Source organism: Bos indicus x Bos taurus, chromosome 24 (genome assembly GCF_003369695.1).
Source record: "Bos indicus x Bos taurus breed Angus x Brahman F1 hybrid chromosome 24, Bos_hybrid_MaternalHap_v2.0, whole genome shotgun sequence".
NCBI classification, from domain to species: domain Eukaryota; kingdom Metazoa; phylum Chordata; class Mammalia; order Artiodactyla; family Bovidae; genus Bos; species Bos indicus x Bos taurus.
The window spans coordinates 3,906,046-3,930,798 of NC_040099.1; the positions used below are offsets into that span (position 1 = coordinate 3,906,046).

The following is a 24,753-nucleotide window of genomic DNA, read 5'->3' on the forward strand; positions in this document are numbered from 1 at the left end:
CCATGCAAAAACAAATGTTATTTGGATTTTAAGGTTAACACAAGGACACTAAATTATTAAAGTGCTAGAAGAAAATATGAGAAAATATTTTTATACTCTTGATTGGAAAAAGCTTTGCTGGATAAAATTCAAACACAAATGCCATAAACTGAACAACAACAACAGCCTTTAAGAAACAGAACTACCCCAACATTCCACTTAGTCCAGCATGATGCCTATAGGGCTGCAGTGAAAAGACTTTGGTGGTCAATGTTTCATACATTTCAGTTACACAAATTACATATTTTTTTAAACAGCAGTAACTCTGTGAGTGTTCAGTATGCTACTCATTATGCATCTGAAGAGGGTGGTAAAACAGAGAATGTTTCTCAAACTAACTTGATGACAGAAACATTTTCCAAGGCTGAGCCAATGACATCTGCTGCTTGAAGGCCATGACTGGTGAAAACTGGCCCTGAGGTCAGCCATACTTGTTGCTTCTTCTCCTCTCACTTGTCATCTGTGGTTCCAGTGACACTGGTGGAAATCCTGCTCATTGTTACCTTGCCACTCTTCTTATATTGGACCTTTGAAATAAATAGAGCCCTCCCCCACTCTATTTCTACAAACTTATGTCCTTTCAGGGGGATTCCCTGATGGCTCAAGCAGTAAAGAATCCACCTGCCAATGAGGGAGACACGGGTTTGATCTCTGGATGAAGAAGACCCTCTGAAGAAGGTAATGACAACCCACTCCAGTATTCTTGCCTGAGAAATCCCATGGACAGAGGAGCCTGGCACCCTACAGTCCACGGAGTCACAAAGAGTTGGACATGACTGAACACTGGATGGATGAATGGATGGGTGGATGTCCTTAGAGAATGAGTATTATTCTCCTCTTTTCTGTTAACTAGCCAAGCTTAGCAAATGAAATGCTTGGAAACCAGGAAAGGCATGTAAATGAGAAGACTTCAACAGAAAAGGATCTTTAACAAAGAATAGGAATACAGCCTGACTTCCTGCTAAGTCCAAGCAGTCACTGGAATCATACTTGGAGGAGCAACAGAGGAGGCAGAGACACTGAGCAGGTGGAGAGGCTGAAGGGGGAGAGAGGCTGAGGGGCGCACAGACACTCAGCAGGCTGGAACCACAGGAAGGACTGCCCTTACAGAACTTTTGCCTGAAATAGTCACACACAAACAATATTACTTTATAATTCAAGATATAAATATCAGTATACGTAGTAGTTTACTGTAGCTTTTCTAGTTGAAAGCTTTTCAAACTTAAGGTGATAGAATGGAAATTTTTACAGAACCAAAAATACATTTCACAATCTTTCTGAGAGCCTAGGCCAGAACGTGATTTTACCTGGGACAATTTTATAATGTCAAAGAGACCAAAAAAAAAAGAAAAAAATACAAAGGCTGGATGTACAATACCCACAGCTTCTGCATGCATGCCTGAGAGCACAGCTCATCCAGGAGGTTTGCAGACCTGACCACGTAACTCACGACATGCCCATAAATTGGTCCATTAGGGGCAGGGGTGGGGCTGCCATAAAATTTTAAATTTCTTAAGTGGCTGAAAGGAGACTACATCTCTCACACCTGCTACACCAAGGAGCTGGTCAGTAAGCTACCCATCATAAAGTCAGACAGAGGAGGTGCGACAAACAGTTATTTTCTGGCCAGAGGGAATAGTGAGCTTCCCTGTCTTTGCAAAGCTCTTGAAAGGCTCTTCCCAGACTCTCTTTTCCTTACGAAACTCTCTGAGTTAAGTGTATATTTACAGAAGACTTAAAACACATATTTTATTCACAGAGTTCAATTGAGTCCTACTGAGCAGCATTTCAACCTTCCATAATCCTAGAGCTTCATGATCACTTTGAAGAAAAACTTAAAAGAATCACTGATGACGAGGGGGCAACTGAGTTTATTTAATAACCTATGTCCATTTTTACAAAACTGCTCCACGTAATGCATTTAAAAATCATAACCTGTTCATTTCAGTCACCGCACACAATGCCTCCCTTTGTCCCTTGTAAGTCTCTCAAATGTCTTATTTTAAAGGAATATATAGCGCTCCCGGAAGACATTTCCGCATTCCTATTCCCTTCGGCTCCTGCGAGCCCTTGTTCTGTGTGATAAGGCAATCTCCTCCGGGATCGGCGCCGTGTAGTTTCGCACCACGAGTGACAAGGACTCGACTTGAATAACTGCTGTGCGCAGGTTGTAATTATGTCAGCTGGAGTGTTGAACAAGGGGACTGATTAATGGGAGCCTGGGCCCAGGCGCAGTCCCTATCAAAACCTCCGCGCAGGCCAGCAGTGGGGACGGGTTAAAGCAGAAAGACAAAACATGCTGCATCGTCCATGATAGATGAATTGCTCCAACAGTCTTCAGGCAGATGTTCCGGGACAGTATAATATACAATTACTCTGCCTTATCACTTTCCCAGGGACAATAAAGCTTCCTCCTTCTATAGCTCATGTGAGTGAAGGCAAAATTCGTTTCACTTTTACAGCACTGACTCACTTATCATGGTGCCTTGATTGTGCTTTTACAGCTAAAGCAAACATATATTCTACTTTTAAACCAAAAAAAAAAAAAGCTGTAAGAATAAAGCTGGAGCCTTGTTTTGAATCTCTTTTACATCAGAACACACCATGCTTTGGAAGGCTGTTGTGTTAAAATGGATGCAGGGCAGGTAGAATATGTCTGTGTGGGTACATAGTTGAAAACAAAGCGCCCATGACAAGAAGTAAGATTTGGATTGTGTGACCTTTACATTCATAGCGTTGCTTACACAGCTCATACGAAATCAGTAATTGGGAGGAGCACGTAACTTTGTGTGTGTGTGTGTCTGTATATATGCTGATGTTATCCATATATTTCCCAGGCACACAGCTCCTTGAATCTGAGTGTGCACTTCCAATGACACACTTACTCACTGCCACTCTTCTGTCATGTCTTTGAGAACCTTCTTAAGAAAGCTGTGCTAGCTGATAGGACGGAAGCTGCCCCAACTGTTTTAATAAAACATTGTAGCCAATGCTAAAATGAACCTACCTCAGGGGCACTATGCTGATCACTTCTATTACCTTTATGTACTCACAGAAGTGGTGCCAAAAATTTATGGCAAGATGTCCAGAACTATCTCAATTTGCAAAGGGAAAAGCACTTTTCATTTTTAAAGGTGAAAGACCAGCTAAAACCAAATTCTGAGATGCAGCCATAATCCTCCTGTGGAACTCGAATTTATAATAAAACAAAGCAGCAAAAATTCCTATAGAATCAAAGGAAACCCAAACAGAATGTGAGTGAATGCAAAAGAAAAGCATACATCAACCTGTGGAGCAATATAGATGACTTATTTCCACTTTTTAGTGGTTTAGTACAACTGACACCAACACTCAGCAGTTATAATATACCCTAAGTCATGAAAACAAATCACGCACCCTATCTCACCCTGCGGAGTGATATATTTGCTTCTCTTTCCATGCCATACACACACTAACTCCACTGCCGCATGGTCCTTATTATTACGTTTCTCTTGGTAGGACCATTCCAGTCGAGTTATATGTTTCTAGAAATATGGCAATTTGAAGAAGGCAGGGATCAATCTAAAATGGGGTGAAACAGAAGTTTTAGTACAAATGGACATAAAGAATATAATTAAAGCTGTGATTGATAAGAGTTATACCATATTTGTGATTACTAATAAAGTCAAACAAATGAAGGTAAAACAAACAGAAAGGGTTGTAAATACACACGGGAGTCATCACAGTAAATGCCTGTGAGTTTCCACAGACTTCTGATGTCACTAGAAGGGCCTGTCATATGTGCCAGTCTTAGAGAAGTCCTAAACCATGAGCAAAATTGTTTAGAATAAGTCACAGAAAAGAAGACACACTTTAAAAGATGACATTTAAATGACTGTTGGTTAAATGGTCACCCTCAAGTGTGCCAAGCAAAATTTTGAATTACATCTAATAGTCAGAGCAGTGCAATCTTTTGTGGAAGTAAATTCTCCAAAGAAAGCAAATAAAATCCCAGGACTGGGTGTATATGTAGGGGAGAGCAGAGCAATCCCATGACACAATTTCTGTGTTGTTTGATTCAAAACTCTAACCACAACAAATTTAAATTTAGCATTATGCAGTGTCCCCAAATGTGGGAGCATTGTCATGGCAGTTGGGCATAGAGGTTCAGAGGTGTGAAGCTGGAGTTCTCCAGTTCAAGAGAGGCACGGCTGATGCTTCAAAATTATTACCAGGCCCCCCGACCTGTCACAAAACCCTCAGCTGACGTGTGCCATCTGAGTCGTCAGGTATAGTTTAGGCATTGTTCATGGTCGCTGTTTCAGCTGGCTCCTTCACCGTGGCATGTAAGTATTTAAGTAAGATTTTAAAAGCAACCTTAAGCAAGCAAATGAAAACAAACACTCAAATACAACATAACTGCGCTCTCTGCTCTGGCTTCTCCCCACAGCCTCATGTCTGACCACGCGTGTGCTTTCTGCTCCTACCCCCATGCTGGACCTGGGCTCCTGCAGAAAACCTCTGGGAGCTGAGGCCGGTGTCCTGTCCCAGGCACTCCTTCCTGCTGCCCAGGGTCCCTTGCACTGCTGGAAGGCTACCGCTCCGCCTCCCCAACACCTGCTCTTCGCCCCTCTGTTTCACCACGTTTTCCAAGGGAGACACCACTCGCATCAGCGCTTCCAGGTGCACGCGCATCAGCGCTGACCTACACATTTCCTGGCTGGCTTCCATGTGGGCATCCACGGGCATTTCAAAGTCATTTCAAAGCTAATCCACACTCGCCATCACTTTGCCAAAGGGGTCTCTCTCCTCCAGGGGTGAGGACCCAGTGAGCGACCGCCACTCAACGAGCAGCCCTGGCTGCGGCATCGAAAGGATGGCGCATCTTTCTGTCACTCGGCCCCCAAAGTCATCCATTTGGCCACTGTGTTCATTCGCCCTCTTAACAAGCGCTGAGATCAGCCTCTCTCTACGCCCATTATGGCTACCATGTTGGTTTAGGGTTAGTCGCTTATTATTTCTGCCTGCACCTTCGCAATTGTCTTTCAGATGCTCTCTCAACTTCTGCTGTGCCCCTCTCTGGCTCCTCATTTGTACCGCATCAGTGACTATTGCAAAGCAAAATATGAATATGTCAGTTTCCTCCTTAATACTCTCCACTATCTACACACTCACTGCCTGTGGGGTAAGAAGCAAAATACCCGGCATGGACTCAGCCCCCAGGACGTCCTGCCCTCGTCCCCACACAATCCCATGGGTTCTACAATCCAGGCTTGCTGATGGGAGAAGATGATCTAAAACCAAGCAAAAAATATCATTTAGGAGTCGGAAGTGGGGCAGAACTCTACTTTTTATTAAAGTAAAGCTATTTGAGGTTTTTAGAACAAAACAAATTTCTCAGATTTAAGTGCCAACCGATTTCTACTTCAAATAATTAAATCTAAGAGATCAACTGATTTACTCAAGCACAAGCAAGCACTAAAAACTCATCACATTTTTCCTCTATGGAAAACTCTAATCTGTTTTATGACATTTCATGTATTTCTTAAAAGCTGTAACTCAAGATGAAAAAAACAAAACATAAACAAGAAAGAAAGGACTGAGTATATTTACCCAACGTGCTTCTCACAAGTAGGAAAAAGTCAACAGAAGATTTGTGCCACGTTCTCTTAATTAACAAAAGAAAGATGTGTGAGAGAGAAAAGATGTCATCTTGTTTTTACAGACATTCTTAACCTAAAGCCAAAACGTGCACTGGCGCTACCAAGCGGCCGCATCTTATTCCACTCAAGGGCTCTGATGTCTACAAGGCGTGCTGATAGGGACGCTTGCTCATATACACGCTGCATCCCCACTGCCTGCTCGTTCTCAGGTTTTCTTTCTCTTCTTCCCCTTCTTTCTTTCAGAATTTTTTTTTTTTTAACAGTCCCTAGAGGGGCAATATTTCAGAATACATTGAAACAAAGGATCCAAATCCAAAATGAAATAACTAATATCTTGGTATTCTCATTGAACTTATGACAGGTGGTAAAACTGCTATACACCTCAAAGGTATCCTGTTCTATTATTTTCTCTCGACTCCACAACTGAGTTTGTGAAATTCAACCACACAACCAGAAGGGTGTGTCTAATGTTCTTCCAACTGTTGTTCTAGATAATCCTGGTGATTACAGAGTTTTCCTAACAAGCTTATGTTGTATGATCCTCTACTGCCGGGAGACATAGATAGTTACACTGTGAAGTGTTTTGTTGTGTGATAATAGCTCTAGTGTCTGAGGAATAACTTATTATGCAAGAGATTATTGCCCCAAAAAATATTTTCTATTTTTTTCATCTCTAAGGTCTTTCTTTCTACCACAATATATACAGATATATCTAACTACCACCCAAGGGACTGTCCATAGTAATTCCTTGTAGAAAGACCATCCCCAAAGATAGCGCTGGTCCTTCTATAATGACTGGATGTGGGATTCAGAGCCAGCAGGTTAAATAAACATGTTTATCTAGATTCTACTTTAAGAGATAGCAAAGGGAATGTATGGTCACTTTGTGTTCAAAACGGCTCTTCTAATTAATCTGTGATCTCAATGCCTATTTCAGCTACATCAACAAACAAAACAACTTAAAACTTGTGTGATAAAACAAATTACCTGAGACTTTTCTCCCTTTTAAACGCATATGAACCAATTTGTAATTTTTAATACTATGGAATCTACTTGTTTTTAGGTCTACAGATTTTTTTTACACTTAAATGAGTTTTGTCAGATGAAAATTAATTTACCAACAGTAACTAAAGGCCTGACATAAATACTGTGCTATATCAGCACATAGGCCTAAACAAAAATTCTTAAAAGTCTGTATAGTTGGGTGTCTTAGGGCAGACAAGAAAACTTAAATATGTTACAGATAAAAATAACATTAGATATATACATTACAGAAAATACAAAACCAAATTAAACTAGAACAGTTAAAACTATTGAGAATTTTTTTTTTTTAATTCACTAATGAAACAGAAAATTAGGAGATATTTGTTAGGACAGAATTTAACTTCTACTGAAACAGAAATGCTAGGAATAAAAAAAATACATTTACATACAGTCTGACTTTTATAATTAGGACAGAAAAACCTGAAAATACAATTATACTCCTTGTTAGGGAACCCCTCAAAAGATGCCATGGAAATTTACCAGAAACATCTACTTCACAAGAAAGAACAGTACACCTCCAGAAAGTACCACCTTGACACCTGCTAGGAGAATCTTCCTAACCAACATTTATGCTGCCAACAACTACATTCGGTTCCACAAGCCAGCCAGGAACTGACATCTACCTGTGACTCACTGAGCTGTGTGAAGGTAGCGAGCAGGAAGGGCCTTCCGCCAGGATGGGCACTGCGCACACAGTACAGGAGACGCATCTAGCTTCCAGAAGACACTGACCACGAACCGAGGAGCGCCTTGGAATCATTATCCCAAAAGAAGTCTGCAAAGTGACGGACTTTGAGGCTTTCAGCCGAGGACATCTGTTTCCTCATTCCAGTAATCAGAGGAGCAGTACTCTTATTTTAGGATAGAATAGATCGAACCCAGGTCTCCCACATTGCAGGCGATTCTTTACCAGCTAAGCCACCAGGGAAGCCCAGTAAATATAAAGAGAAAACAGACGTGATACAAATGAAATAGTACTGACTGGTATGTTTTATTTGTTTGTTTTTGGTGAGAATATTTAAGTTCTACTCTCTTCACTAATTCCAAGTATTCAAAATACTTTATCACTGATGCATTAGCTCTTCAGACCTGATTCATGTGATAACTGAAAGTTTATGCCCTTTTACCCACGTCTCCCTACTTTGCTCACTACTTTTCTGCTATTTTTTTGACTTTTTCTTTTTTTTTTTAAGATTCCACACATTAAGTGATATCATGCAATACTAGTCTTTCTTGTCTGGTTTATTCCACTGACAAAAATAGTTTTCAATTTGAATTTTGTTCTGATATAACTAGGCTTTTGACATCGGTCAAATTGCTTCAACTATAAATTATTATGAATACCAGATATTTTCATTCAATTATTTTTATGTAATATCATTATTCTTTAAGAACTTCAATGTCACCCAAAAGAAACAAATGCTACCTCTGATTCTTCAGGAAAAGAAACAAGTGCTGTTCATTTTGGTACGTATAATTCCCCTTCTCTCTTGGTATAAATGCTGTTCTGCTACAAAGATAAAAACCTATTTTTTCTCCTTGGTATTATTATTCGGGGCAAACCCAAGTTTGACCCATCTACTGCTTCTCCTGCTGCTGCCTATGAACCTGCACAGGAAGCCAAAGGAGAACTGGAACCCTTGGGGAGTCCCCACAGGGAGGTGGTGATCCCTGCAGAGTAAGTCTTCCAGCCAGGATGCTACGAAGGGCAGAACACAACAATGATCCATCATGCATGAGGCCTTAGCGCCTTCATACTTAGTGAAACATAATACACGTGAAATGTTAAAAGGTTTTTTTTTGACAAAAATTTTCTAGAACACACATACATATTTCAAATGGTTGTGACAGACACTAAATTCTACCCAGTCCAGTCACATGTGTAAAAACAGCAAATTTTATCATAAGAAACATTAAACAAAGTATTTAGAAGAGTAATAAAAGAGATGTTAGGGGATATCACAGAAAGCACATTTCTTGTTGAGACTCCACTACTTGGGTCAAAGGTTACATCAAACATTCTTAGCCTGCTCTCATCCAAAATAAATGAAAACTTTTCTTGAGATCAAAACCTAATGTATTAATGATGCTATGGAAGTACATCAGCCAAGGGTAAGTAAGCCATCAAGTAAGGAAACGAATCAAAGTGTATGTCCAAGTTTAGCAAAGAAAGAGGGGTAAATTGTTAATATGGGGCAGGAATTATAAATTTTATTCCTCAGCTCTATGATATGTCATATTTCTAACTGAAATTATAATTTCAAATAATAATAAAAATAATGAATAAAATACAAAAGTAGAACAGTAAAAAGCTTTTTACAGTGTGTAACACTGCAAGTATTAAGGCATACAGTTGAGAAAAAATCTGTCTTAGGAAACAATGAACGTGTTCCAAGATCAATAACAGAGACGTAGTAAGTAAATGATCAAACTGGTGGAGTCTGGCCTCAACTTGGTTTTCTTTAATTTACTAAATGACATTCAAAGTATAATATAAGATTATCCTTCATATTTTTAGTACCGCAGATAATATTTTGTGTTACATTTTATGACTTATCAGTGGTTTATGCATTTATGGTTAATATGTATTTACTGTATTTTCTCCATAAATCTTAAAAAATGGAAGCCAATGAGAAGGTGAGTTTCATGTAAAATAAAAGCCCAATTATGGCCAACACAGTGCAAGTCATCTAATCTCATGTGAAGCCAGCATCATCAGTGAAACAGAGTGTAGCTCAATATTAATAAACTCCATGGGGAAATAAGGATTTACATTATTAGAAAGGGTACTTAGTACAACATATTAGAATTTTTCTATTTCTCTCATTAATATAGAAGTGACAGTTAATATATAACAAAAAACAAAAATATAGAAAAATGTTAGGTTGTTTCCAAGTTAATGTATAAAAAAATCTAAAGAATTTCCTGTATAAATAATATGGTAGAACAATGCTATGAGTCTAAATTTACCCTTCAAAATTTTAATGAATACTAATTAATGGTTCAAAAGTTTTGAAGCAATGATGGAATATACTGATCTGTAATGGATTAGAATTTTGGATATTTCAGACAGTAAAAGCTTAAGAAAAGGGTACATGTTTATATCTAAACAGAATGAGATGTCATTGCCTAAATTAATAATGCAAACTTGAAAAATAGCCCCAGGTTCAAAAGACCAATTATAAAATTCTTTTGTAAACAAATCTATATTCAAATTTTTCATGAATAATTATAACTACTAGTATTTCTCCACTAATGTTCAATTTATAAAATAAAAAAATATATTTTCTAATGAAATTTAAATAATACTTTCATTTCTTTTTTTTTTTTTTTTTTTTTTTTAATTTATTCAATTAGTTTATTTTGTTCAGTAAATTTATTAAATTAATCCAACATTCAATTAATTTATTTGTTGAACAATTATTGAATAAAACGTCAAACTGTAAATAGATGCTTTAATAGTAGCATACAAGTTTCTCTAAGCAAATTTTATTTCTAGAACTTGTAACTAGATCTCTTATAAGAAACAATTCTGGCCTCTGAAATGTCTTTACTATTTTTTCTTCAAAATTATTGCATCAACATAGGGACATTTTCAGTGAAATAAAAATACAGTACATTCAGAAATCCTGGAAAAGAAAAGTATCTAACTGCTTTTAATTTTTTTCTAGCTGCTTTTTAGAAAGTATTGCTGAATTATTATTTTTTGAATTATTTCAAAATACCAAATTTATTATTTTTACGGATCCTGTTTGCTTTCAACTTTCATTTAGAAAATGATAATATAGTTTAGCTTGAAATAATGGCCTAATTTTTTCCTCCTTGGCAAGATAATTTTAGAGACTGAAAAAGCACAAAATAAATCTCCTTCCAGACTTGATTCTTTCATTTCTAATGATGGCAACTTACCTGCAAATAAGCACTAATAATGACAATGATAGAAATACTCTATAGGAATAACTTTTATCTATTTATACTAAGCAGAAAAAAATAAAAACATAAAAAAGTATTTAAATATTTCAAGCAACAAAATATTATGAAAGGTCAGTGATAAGACAAATATGACCATATCTTCTCAGGAAATATGTGATCATCTTATATATATTTTTATTCTATAGAAATCACACATACTCCAATTTATTTACCTTGTGAAAGAAGATACTTTCTTTGTTGTTGTGAGGTAGACCTGGTAAGCAGTTTGTTCTTCCTATGCTGTGTAGTTAAAACAGTCTTCATGAAGTTAACCATATGCTCATTTAGAAATCTTATTTTCATCAGTAAGAAAACAAAAAGATCTGCTGAAAAGCCTAGATTTCATTCACAGTCCTAAACTTTAAGAGTATTCACATATTTGGAAGTTTTTTCTTTTACTCCTGGTCAAGTTAACTGGTCTTTGTCTATTTAGTGAAAGTAAATCTCACCATGTATACACAGAAGATAAAACTGTGATATGAACAGAAACTGTTGAAATTATTTACTTTCAATAACATTCAATTTAAAAGGTTTAAATGAAGACAAAATCACCATTTTATCAAGCACTTACAGCATTTCGAAGGAAATTTGAGAGTGATCACTAGATATAAATGCCCTGAGTATTAATTCACAGGACAGTAACAACAGTCTTAGAATACACCAGCTCCTCTTCTCGCCGGGCTCAAAGAGGTATGGAAAGAATGGGATCCAGTCGGCTCAAACGCACTGCTCAGTGGAAGTGATGCTGTTTCAAGGAGGTAACTCAAGTAGGGGGACAAGTAGTACAGCCTCAGCCTTGGCAAAAGTATAACATGACTTCACACCAAGAAAGCCTAACATACTTAGAAATATGTTTCTGCATACAGAGACGCAACCAAAACACAGTACCAATCAGCAAAACAAAATTCACACCCCCATCTGGGTACTAACAGCCTGAAATCATACTTCTACAAATTTCCTCCAAAAAAATCACATACTATGCACAAAGATTTAGGTTAAAGTACTTTTGGAGCAAAAATCATAAAATTGCATAACTGTCTAAAAATTTAATAAAGTTATTATTGTTATCAATCTAACTTGAGGCCATGCAAGTATTGAAATTATATTGAAGGAAAGATGAAGGAAAGAGCAGTTTTAAGACCAGGTCTTTTGAAAGTTTAAGGTATTTCAGCCGTTACCTAATGATTGGCTTTTTTTAACTTGAAACACTGTTTAAAAAAAAAAAATCCATCATGGCAAGTATTATAAATAAATTTGAACACACTAACAACCTTCAGGGCACTGAAACTCTTGCATTACCTCACTGAACAGTACCTTGAAATGGTCAGATTGAGTAAAGCCTACAGCCAACTGAAGTCCCAACCTGAGATAAGAGTGAAAACAAGGGCTCTGGATAAGTGACCTCAGTCTGTTCCTACCATACATCAGCAGTGCTTCTGTAAACTGGTACTCAAACCACGTGTCTTTCACAACTCAGTAAGAGGCTTAACGACCTCAGTGAGCCCTGAGCCTCGTGGAGCCCAAGTTCCTGACTACCCAGCCCTGCTGAGTGATCTCTCCAAAGTCATAAACAGGACACGGAGGTTAATGCAACAGCAACTGTAAGCAATAACTTCTCCCACTGGAAAACTTTCTGCTTATCAAGAGTCTTCTACGATATTTGTCAGTGCTATAGTAAGTGACTACTACAGAGTGCAGCTCCGAAATCTGTAACGGGTAGATACCGTTTTTATCTATTTTATATATGGGGTCTGTGTAAGATTGTGTCTAAAGTAACAGTTCTGCAACTTAAAAATTATAGTTTGAAACCACGGTTATACAGGATAAATGAAATAAGGTGGTTATACAATTTAAGTGTGAAAATTAAAATTGATCATGAAACAAACAACTAAAAAAAATAAAGATTCAAAATTTAGGCATAAAGTACAGACTGAAAGAATAAAATCCTAACAGCTAAAAGTGATAATCACCAACTCAATGGACATGAGTTTGACAAACTCTGGGAGATAGTGAAGGACAGGAAAGCCTGGCGTGCTACAGTGCACAGGGATGCAAAGAGTGGGACACAACTTAGAGACTGAACAAGAGTTATAAATAAGGGAAATTTTATATAAATTTGTAATTGCTTCCATGTTTTGCAGGAAAGGCAACTACAACATAACCTCTTTAATAAAATAAAATAGCATTTAATACAGTGTGCTTTTTAAAGAATTCATATTATCAGAGTCTTAGAATTTCTATGCCCATCTCTAATTGGATCACCATTTTACCAAATTTCAAAGATATTACCAGTTTAGTGTTAGGCAAAAAACAGAACTGACAAAACGGTGAAGGAATGAATAACTGGTGATTGAAATATATCTGTAATATCTCTGTACTATTAGATGACCTTTGACATAAAACTTAATGCAAAAAGAACAACAAAAAAAAAACTTAATGCAATAATGAGGCTAATAATAGGGATTGTGGCAATATATTTACTGAATGCACAGGCTACATCTGCAGGAATAACAAAAATCTATATTTTTACAAAGTCTGCAGGTTAAGGTGGAGATTCTAATACGTCACAGGGCAGGCTGCACTTAAGAACTGCCCTCAATGCTTCCACATCTCCATGCACAATGGGTGCATGAGACCTTCAGCCCCACATCTGGCTGATGGAGGCCCTAAGAAAAGGGCCCTTGGCTGAGTGCACACCCCGTGGTGTCTCACAGGCCACAGTGAGCTCAGAGCACACTCATGGGCTCCCTGCATAGTGTGATCCAGTCTCAACCCACATGCCCATTGCACTATCACGCCCTGGCTACACGGAGCTTGTCAGAGAGTAAAAGGGTCACCCCCCACTCCCACCTCTGTGCACCTGTGCCCTGCAGCCTCCGTGAAGTCACTCTGCAACCTGGCAGAGGACAGCCACTGGGGCCTCCGCGAGTGGATGGAGCACTCAACACCACCAACATGCTCTCAGAATGGGAACGCCACACTGTGCTGAACAATCCGCATCCGTGTAGAACACTCGTGTGTCTGAAAGTTACATCTTCTAAGCCATGCCTGAAAGACTCTCTACTCTAGCAGGACTGAGCTTGCTCCTTCTCTATGCACTCCCCTGGCCTTTTTAAGCGACACCAAACTCTACAAGTATTTACAAAACATTACAAGACGCCCATTATTCTACAATATCCTTAAAGGCAGAAAACATCTCTTACATTATCTTCACTGTCTAAATGAGTGCCTCACTTAGAGTAGCTGAGATGCCATGGGTGTTGAATAATTGATTACTTGGATGGTTCCTTACTTTGAGCAAAGAAAGAAAATCACTTGAATGTCAGGTGCACCAATGGATTAGAAAACCAAAATGTAAGATTACAAAAAATGTAAAGAGAACTTCACACTTTTAAAGAGTCACCAAAATTAGGTGGTGTAATAAACTCCAACAAAGGTCCGTCTAGTCAAGGCTATGGTTTTTCCTGTGGTCATGTATGGATGTGAGAGTTGGACTGTGAAGAAAGCTGAGTGAGCGACTGAACTGAACTGAACTGAATAAACTCCCAACCTAATATGCGAATCATGTTTAAATCGTTGTAATTCATGCTCACCAAAAAAAAAAATTAATTGATGGTGAATTTATAGGATTTTCACCCACCATGATGACCCACTTGATTACGCCTGCTTCACAACGAGTCATTACCTGTAATCGCACCAGGGGCATCTGTAGGGCTTCTCTCCTGTGTGTACCCGCTTGTGCCGTGTCAGGTGAGACTGGGTCGTGGAAGCAAAGTTACACTCGTCACATTTGAAAGGTTTTTCTCCTGTAATAAACCAAGAAGGGTTGTACATTCCAATTACAAAAATTGGAAATGAAGAGCTTAATCTGTTATTAACAATTAAAAAGACATTTTTTCTATGAAATTTTAAGATCACACATATGTAGGATTTTTGAACATTTATTCAAATGTAGAGTGAGAACCATTACTTTTTATTTCTCTATTAGAACAGAAGCAAGATACTGATCATGTATTCAAACATAACTTACACAAACCATAATCTAAATTGCCTAATCTAAACAGAAACACAAAACAAAGCACTCATCCATATAAAAATATAAATACCTGGTTTCACACTGGAATTTTGAATCCTTTAACACACTATGTTAGATTAGAACCATTACAAAACTTTCAGTGAGCTTAAAACCACAGAAAAATATCTAACAAAAATATACTTTGAATACACAGTGTAAAACTTAACTAAAATCTTGAAATTAAATAAGAAGAAATAATAAGAAGAAAAAACAAAAACCAAGCTACAAATTGACACCAATTTAAAAACTTTTAGAAGTAAAGAGAAATTACAATTCACTAAGTTGAGTAAAAGGTAGAGAGGCCTCAAAGAAACATTTGACATAATATTTAACAGCATAAACTTCACCTTCCCTGTACAGACACACCAGTGTGTGTGTGCTAAGTCATTCAGTCACGTCCTCATGGACTGCAGCCCTCTAGGTTCTTCTGTCAATGGGATTTCCCAGACAAGAATACTGGAGTGGGTTTCCATTTCCTCCTCCTCCAGGGGATCAACCCAGGGATCGAACCCTTGTCTCCTGGGTCTCATGCATTGGCAGGTGGATTCTTAACCACTGAGCGGCCACAGAAGCCCTTAGACACACCAGCTTCATCTGCAGACACAGTTCAGCCCCGGGGTGGTTCAAAGGCCTGCTCAGGACTCATGCCTCTCTGATTGATACCTTTTTCTCTGCACACACAAACTCAAAGAAGTCAGGTCTGATCAGTTTTTATAATTTCACTAGCTATACTGGCTGGTGAGTACCTGAGATGGGGTGATTTCATCTTCATTAGTGTAAATTTAAACTTAAAAACTGATACTGAATTCACTTGTTTAAAAAATGTTTTAAGTCTTGAACAGCTTGGGAAAGAGAATCTACTTTTCGATACATGAATTTTATCATAACTCAAACAGAGATTCTGAAAGAGATGGGAATACCAGACCACCTGACCTGCCTCTTGAGAAACCTATATGCAAGTTAGGAAGCAACAGTTAGAACTGGACATGGAACAGCAGACTGGTTCCAAATAGGAAAAGGAGTAAGTCAAGGCTGTATATTGTCACCCTGCTTATTTAACTTCTATGCAGAGTACATCATGAGAAATGCTGGGCTGGAAGAAGCACAAGCTGGAATCAAGATTGACGGGAGAAATATCAATAACCTCAGATATGCAGATGACACCACCCTTATGGCAGAAAGTGAAGAGGAACTAAAAAGCCTCTTGATGAAAGTGAAAGAGGAGAGTGAAAAAGCTGGCTTAAAGCTCATCATTCAGAAAACAAAGATCATGGCATCTGGTCCCATCACTTCATGGGAAACAGATGGGAAAACAGTGGAAACAGTGTCAGACTTTATTTTTCTGGGCTCCAAAAACACTGCAGATGGTGACTGCAGCCATGAAATTAAAAGATGCTTACTCCTTGGAAGAAAAGTTATGACAAACCTAGATAGCATATTGAAAAGCCAGAGACATTACTTTGCCAACAAAGGTCCGTCTAGTCAAGGCTATGGTTTTTCCAGTAGTCATGTATGGATGTGAGAGTTGGACTGCGAAGAAAGCTGAGCACCGAAGAATTGATGCTTTTGAACTGCGGTGTTGGAGAAGACTCCTGACAGTCCCTTGGACTGCAAGGAGATCCAGCCAGTCCATTTTGAAGGAGATCAGCCCTGGGATTTCTTGGGAAGGAATGACGCTAAAGCTGAAACTCCAGTAGTTTGGCTACCTCATGTGAAGAGTTGACTCATTGGAAAAGACTCTGATGCTGGGAGGGATTGGGGGCAGGAGGAGAAGGGGATGACAGAGGATGAGATGGCTGGATGGCATCACTGACTCGATGGACATGAGTCTGAGTGAACTCCGGGAGTTGGTGATGGACAGGGAGGCCTGGCGTGCTGCAATTCATGGGGTCACAAAGAGTCGGACACGACTGAGCGACTGAACTGAACTGTACTGAAATAGAGATAATGAATTTTAGACAAAATATTGGCCTCAGTCTTGAAATGTGCTGCTGCTGCTGCTAAGTCACTTCAGTCGTGTCCGACTCTGTGTGACCCCATAGACGGCAGCCCACCAGGCTCCGCCGTCCCTGGAATTCTCCAGGCAAGAACATTGGAGTGGGTTGCCATTTCCTTCTCCAATGCATGAAGTGAAAAGTGAAGTCGCTCAGTCGTGTCCGACTCTTCGTGACCCCATGGACTGCAGCCTACCAAGCTCCTCCGTCCATGGGATTTTCCAGGCAAGAGTACTGGAGTGGGGTGCCATCGCCTTCTCTGATTGAAATGTGCTAGAAGTGCAAAATACACATAAAATTTCAAACTTCTGGGGGTGGGGGGGGTAGTGGCACAGGGGAGATAAAATAGGTAAGAACATTATACTGACTTCATGTTGAAGTGATAATTATTTGCATATATTTGTTGGATTATCTATTTATAAAATATAATTTCACCTATTATTTTTCCCTAGGCAACTTAAAAGATGTGTGACGCTCACATTACATACAAACTAGAGGAACCTCACCACCTCTTCCCCAAAATCACAGTTGTAATATTCACAAATGCTCTTACCAATTGACGTTTTTCCTAAGAAACTTTACACATAGGATGGATTAATTTTACATATGTTCAATACTTCACTTATTTCTCATGTTTTCATTAATAGTTTTGTAAGTATACCAGCATATAGAAAGTAAGCGATGAAAGAGCTTGGTTTACAGTTACTCTGCATCTATTCAGCCAGCCGACAGCTCTACGTCTGCTTGAAAATCAGAGTGTTTAGAAATACAGCCTACATTCTCCTGTTTGTATGTCCCTGTTCATAGCTGTGGAATATTTAGTGAACGCATACACTCTTCATCTGACGGTGTTTTGTCTGTCACTGCAGCCCAGGGCAGTAGTTAGAAGAGACAAAAGGACTTCAATCCCAATTCAGGTTTTTTCATATTTCACTCCCTACCTGGTAACCCCTGAGCAAGACCAGGAGGATAAGACACCAAACACAGAGACAATAGTGAGGATAAAAGTAGTTAAGACATAGGTCAGATACTTGGCAGGGTGGCCAATAACCAGTGCTTTCATCGTTATTGGGTTTCTCTGGTGGCTCAGACAGTAAAGAATCTGCTCACAGTGCAGGAGACCCAGGTTTGATCCCTCAGTTGGGAAGATCCTGTGGAGAAGGAAATGGCAATCCACAGCAGCAATCTTGCCTGGAGAATTCCATGGACAGAAGAGCCTGGTGGGCTACAATCCAAGGGGTCACAAAGAGTCAGACACAATTGAGCAACTAACACTACACTTCTAGGTCTGTCATAGCTTTCTTTCTAAGGAGCAAACATCTCAATTTCAAGGCTGCAGTCACTGTCTGCAGTGATTTTGGAGCACAAGAAAATAAAATCTGTCACTGTTTCCACTTTTTCCTCATCTATTTACCATGAAGTGATGGGACAAGATGCCATGATTTTAGTTTTTTGGAAGTTGAGTTTTAGGCCAACTTTTTCACTCTCCTCTTTCATCCTTATCAAGAGGCTCTTCAGTTTCTCTTCACTTTTTACCATTAGGGTGATGTCATCTGCATATCTGAGGTTGTGGATATTTTTCCTGGCAATCTTGATTTCAGCTTGTGATTTTTCCAGCCCAGCATTTTTCATTATGTATTTTGCATATAAGGTAAATAAACAGAGTGACAATGTACAGCCTTGTCATACTCTCATTGCAACTTTGAAACACTCCCTTATTCCATGTCTAGTTCTAACAGTTGCTTCTTGACCTGATACAGATTTCTCAGGCGATAGGTAAGGTGGTCTGGTAGTCCCATCTCTTTTAAGAATTTTCCACAATTTGTTGAGATCCACACAGTCAAATTTCTGCATAGTTAATGAAGCAGAAGTAGATATTTTTCTTAACTGTAATAATTTGAAGTTTGTATGAAACTGGCATTATACTGCAATAAACTATAAACTGTCTCTTTACATTTAACTTTACAACAAAACAAATTAAACTATGTATTAGAAACCTTGAATAATCTATGAGCTGACAGAGAAAAAATATAATAATCTCAAAATAAACTACATAAAATACCAAGCTTCAGCCACTAAAGGAAGGAAAACTAGAGCATGTCTGGGCTCTTGACAGGAGAAGAACTCTGTGTCTATTTACACAGACTACAGTTTGCTCAATCTATATGTAACAGTTAATCTGTAACTCACTGATTCTATTACATGTTCAATACTATTATTGGAATATGCCCATCAGCATCTTTTTCTTATCCAGAAATAATCATTTCTTCTGGAAATTTCAGGTAATTTCTTCAAGAAAACATACTTCAGAAATATAGAAGTTAGTGTCAATATACAGCTAAATAAATAAGTAAATCAAACTCAATTTCCAGATTGTAAAATTTAAAGAAAATTGTACAAATTTTAAACAAGCATTTCCATTTGGTAATATCTGTGAATTGCATGAAATGAGACAGGTGCACTGATTAACGAAAAGTTTCTGATGGACTTGTCAAACTGATTAGGTGCACCCGTAACCATCCCTCTGCATTCTCTGTCCTTCTACAGCCAGAAGGATCAATAAACCTATGTGTGAGATATTAACTACCTGAATGATGCTATCTGTGAGTCCACAGGGCTCCCTGCACATGTCCTGCTGGTGTAACTTCCTTTCTGCCTGGTTCCCTAAGAGTTCACGGTAGTTTAGATACTGTCACTTTTCCTCCTTTCCTGGACAAGCAGTAATCCTGGGCATGATAACCACCAAGGAACAGTCTGCATCTGAGGCTCCGGAGGCAGAGAGTAAAAGCACAGCGGCACCAGAGCGGCTGCGGACGGACAGCGGTGCCCCTTCGTGCCACCCATCTGTCAGACAGGCCGGCCCTTCCCCTGGAAGTTCGCCCTGCATTCCTTTGGGCAGGCTGGTGGTTATTAAGCCGGCCAAGACTCTTCAACTACACGTGAGGATCTGCTCCTGTGCCCTTGAATCAAGGGCCTCTGACAGGTGATAAAAGTAAATCTTGGAATGGAAGATGTTTTGTGTCGGCCCCCTGGACAGCCTGTATTGCAGCGGGAGTTATTTATACCATTGGGAACGCTTTTGATGCCTACCCCTTTCCAAGCTGATTGTAATTTGGGTGGGTACTCTGTGCTAAAAAGGTAAACCATGTCAAGGAGGACCACATCAGAAAACCACAGATTTCAAATGAACCAAACAAATCTGGCCTTGGAAAAAAGAAAAAAAAGTTGTGTGTTGCTTACATATTATAAATCCAGCGTAAAAGCTGAGGGCCTAGACTGAGTTGTAGTAAGCTGTCTGGCTGAAGCAAAGAGTCTTAAGAACTGACTTTGGTATTAAAGAATCATGTTTGATTTGTGCCACAGAGGCAGATAAATGCCAAAAAGACAGATGCCTCTGTCTGCGAGACATTGTCCTATATGGTATAAAGTTAATAGCAAAGTAATAAGGAGCCTCTGGACCTGACATAAAATATAAAGTTGTGCCTGCTCGATGCAGGTTCATGATCGATCACCTGTAAATGCCTGTGATCACAGCCTCACCAGCCCCCCTGCGGGGAAAGAGGCAGTGCAGCCATGCTGGTAACGGGCGCACAGGGGGTCCACGACCCCCAGGGCCGTGCCAGGGCGAGACCATCGGCACAGCAACAACTTAGGCATCAAAAAATTCAAAACATTAAGAATCAGAAAACCCCACATGAACACACTGTACCATAAACATTCTCGACTTCTCCCAAATAGTAGCCAAGGGTGATTGCTATCCATTGGGATCTTCGCCATCTCTTACACTGAATCTCTAAATCGCTGGGTTCAAAACAATGTGATCATACCTCGCGACTGTAAACTTAAAACAGAATTTTCTGTTTACAAAGGCTGAGTGTTCACCATTATGTTGACATTGGACATTTTTCAACTCAATAATATCCCTTATCCCATATAGAAATTTTAAACATACAAACTTACTATTTAAAAGGAATGGCTAGCATTAATTTTCATTGATCTTATAGATAGCATAATGAGCATTAAAGTGCCTATAGCTAACTGTTATATATAACATAACAAGAATCAAAATGAACCATAAACTACGTATTTCATGTATCTTAATTTTATGCCGTTTTGAGCTTAACTACCAAACTCCACCATTCTCACAGTACCCAGTAAAAATCTAATGCTAAGTTAATTCTATTACTGTATGATTTATCATCTAAACTAGAACACTTGTGAGAGTAAAAACTGGTTTGACTAATAGTTATGAGGGACATCACCAAAACCCAGCACTGTCCCAGGCACATATAATTCAGAAGTTACTTGTAAGATGTATTACAGCATACCAGTAGGTAATCAACTTTAATAAATGTTTACAACTCCTCATCATTATGTGTTCTTAACCAAAAGCATTTACTTTATTTTGTTGAGTCACTGAAAATGATTATGGAGGGAAAAAAAATGATTCTCTTCAATGTCCTTATCTATTTAAGTTGCCTCTTCACTGCTTTCCATTTTTAATCGCAAAAATATCTGAAAAAGGACAGACCTACAACCACATGTGCTTGTTCCAACTGGCAGAGGGACTGCTGGCTACAAGGTAGGTAGTTAGGGAGGCTGAGACACAGGTGGGAAGGCAGGGCTCTAGGTGAGCAGGTGAGAAGCACCTAAGAGGTAGGGTGAGCAGGAACACGGACAGGAGAGACTGACTGAGAGGAGGCAAGCGAGAGAGGAAGGCGGATGCCCCGGCCTCACACAGCCCCCAAGGCAGGGTCCTGACCACAGAGAAGCGTCCGGGGTACCCTCAGACACTCTTTTCCCTCCTGTTTAACCTGAATTGACAGAGGACACCTGATCCCCCAAACGTGCAGTAGGCCTACTTCACAGATATATAAAGGCAGATGAATTAAAATCTTATTCAAACAGAATTTTCAGTAGACCCTCAAGTACACAGATTTACAAAAATTGGGAACACAGGCCACGGAGGGCCAGGAATGAACGCTGGGCCCGCAGGCCACGGGCGGGGCAGCCGCACTGACCTGTGTGCTGCCGGCGATGCTTGGTGAGGGCGTGCCGGGTCCCGCCCGCAAAGCCACAGAGGTCACACAGGAACGACTTCTCGCCTGTTGCAACAATAAACAGATGAGGGACTGCGGAGGTCACAGATCATTAAAACATATCTATCAAGGCTTTCAGGGTTACTAATTCCTCCAATCAAATGTTTCCATGTAAATATGTCAAATGGGAATGAAATTACCACTGCGGTTTATTGACTGTGATAAAATCTGAAAAGCACCACTGAACATAATTACATACTTGTCAGACCCATAAAAATTAGCTTTATTATCAATGGAATGGTTTTGTACAACTTCATTTCTGGTAGATGTCTTCCAGATGGGGCTGCTTTATGCACTTGAACAGTTTTTATGCATATCCTGATTTTTTACAATTCCCATACATCTGGCCTTTCTGGGCTGACTAAAGATTGCTTGGAATGGTTAATATACAGTATACATGATTCCGCTTAAATAAAACATATTGAATTTTCTAACAACTGAAGGAGATTGAATTGGTTTTACCTGATCCTGAGTCTTCTTTAATAACTTCCTGCTTAACAATATGAATTAAATGATTTCTCCAAACATACTGAAGATCCCAAGGAACAGTAAAATCTACATTACTCAATACCAATGGCAGTTCAGTGCCATTATGTTTCTCGAAGTTTCGTGGCATAAAAAGAAAAGGAAGTCTGGGATTGCTAAAGAAATTGTATTAAAACTCCTATCATTATCTTTAATGATAACTCTTGACTGGAAAACTATTCAACAATTAGAGACACATTTGGTGGACTTCAAATTAGTTAAAAATGTATACAAACTCATTTATAAACCATTTTACACAAGCTAACATTCTGCCCTGCAGTTTATAAACGCAACCTCTCTCTTTCTCTTCTACAGCATATTCGAGCAATAAGTGCTGGCACCTAGGCAGTCCAGCCCAGAAGGCTCACAAAGAGAAAAGGAGAAGAAAAATGATGACCTTGGAAAGAGAGGGTCAGTGAAATTAGAAAATACATTTTGCAAATAAAACAAATCATTTCATCTACTTTACTCATTCGGATATTTAATGCAACAAGTCTTTCAGGGTTTGTGCCCATGTCAGCCTGCTTTGTTCTAAAGCATTTAGGTGTATCACAACAGAAATCTAGCTAAGGTGTTTTGGAAATGGTAATTGCCTTTTGAAGGTCAGAAAAAATAGTAAATACAGGAAGGCAGAGTAACTTCCATAATCAAAAAGAGATTTCCCTTTACCTAAGAGCAATGCTAGCTTCTCTAAATAAACATGTATTAATAGAGTTTTAACCAAATAATGTTTAATCTTATTTCCCAATGGTAAGATCTTATTTCCCAATCTTCTACCAAGATCACACCAAAAAAGATGTGTTTAAACACATTGTTACCGTTTATACATTAAAGCTGAATTTAAGCCCTTTCCCTATCTTTACTTCCCTATTTTGAGGTTAAGTTTATTTCTTGGCATCATGATATCGATATAGAAAAAAAGAATAGAGAAGATGGGCTGTAAAGAATAAGGTTTAATTACAATCATTCAATTAATTATTTAATCAATTTGAAATATAAATCTTTCTAACTAGCTATATTATCAATTAAATAACACTGAAAGTAGACTTTTTTTTTTAATCCCAAAAGATAATTTGCTCGTTAATATTAACATACTACTCTTCATTGAGGCAAAATTGTTCTCTACAATGTATTCATCACCACAGTTTTGTGGGCATTAACCCTTTGTGAGCGTGCAGCAATGTGTGCACTGCGGTCCACACACGCACATGCAAGATCAGACGTCTGGTGGTGTGTGGCTGAGAAAAGGCTAGTGCTGCACAACCCAGCCAGAAAATCCCTAACGAGGAAAGATCACCCTTATTATTTCTTGATTTGAGAAGACAATGCTTCCTCTCTCTCGTTTATGAACTTCTTTGCAAACTACATCTTTCTTATACGATACAAACACTAACATATGCTCATGAAATGTATGTTTTTTACAGCTGTACGTGCTGCACATATGCTGCTGCTGCTAAGTTGCTTCAGTTGTGTCCGACTCTGTGCAACCCCAGAGACGGCAGCCCACCAGGCTCCCCCGTCCCTGGGATTCTCCAGGCAAGAACACTGGAGTGGGTTGCCATTTCCTCCTCCAGTGCATGAAAGTGAAAAGTGAAAGTGAAGTCGCTCAGTCGTGTCCGACCCTCAGCGACCCCATGGACTGCAGCCTTCCAGGCTCCTCCGTCCATGGGATTTTCCAGGCAAGAGTACTAGAGTAGGGTGTCATTGCCTTCTCCGTGCTGCATGCATATGTTGTATTTCCTTCCCTATTTTAAGACATGTATAGGCACAAAGACAGAATTATCAATTTTCCACACAATTTGGTTCTAGATACATTAGTGACCTTGATTTTTTGATGTGTAGGATTTTATCTAGGGTATTAGTCTGCAATGTGTTGTATGTCATATTTACTTTGGTAGTTTGATTTGTTTGTCATTCTAAATTCAATTTGCACTTGCCCTATTTTTTTTTTTAAAGGGGGAGTTGGATAGTGGGGCAATAGGGTATTTTTCAATAAAACAATTTTAAGAGAAAACTAAATGTAATAATATACTCGATATAAAGGGGATTCAGTTAATGTGCCATATTTATATGCTAGCAGATTTAATAGGAGACTTTTCTTAACAACTCGAATTAGTTTCAAGTGTGCCATTTCACATTCAAATGCGGAAAGACACGGAAACCAATCCTTTATTTTCTATTAGAAAACAGCCACTGTCCCCTATCTCTCATTATGGTGCAGACTACAAGACCTAACAACAAAAATCCATATTATTGATCCAGCCAAGTCTCCACAATTATTCTTTAGAAGGAAACGCCGACGATAAATTACATCTGCACTGGCTTTTCATCTGCTGTTCGATATAAGTGATCTCTCAGGGCAG

The 24,753-nt window shown here is 38.9% G+C and overlaps 1 protein-coding gene across 2 annotated transcripts in view; it reads right to left on the minus strand.

The window, feature by feature from the left end:
• The window catches only part of ZNF407 (zinc finger protein 407), a 387,621-nt gene that overhangs the window by 136,423 nt on the left and 226,445 nt on the right, over positions 1 to 24,753 (minus strand). For both annotated transcript variants that reach the window (XM_027526301.1, XM_027526302.1), the window contains exons 6-7: positions 21,788 to 21,871; positions 14,383 to 14,503 (exon numbers count right to left, since the gene is read on the minus strand). In XM_027526301.1, the coding sequence (XP_027382102.1) occupies positions 14,383 to 14,503; positions 21,788 to 21,871 (205 nt within the window). The remainder of the gene's footprint in view (positions 1 to 14,382; positions 14,504 to 21,787; positions 21,872 to 24,753) is intronic.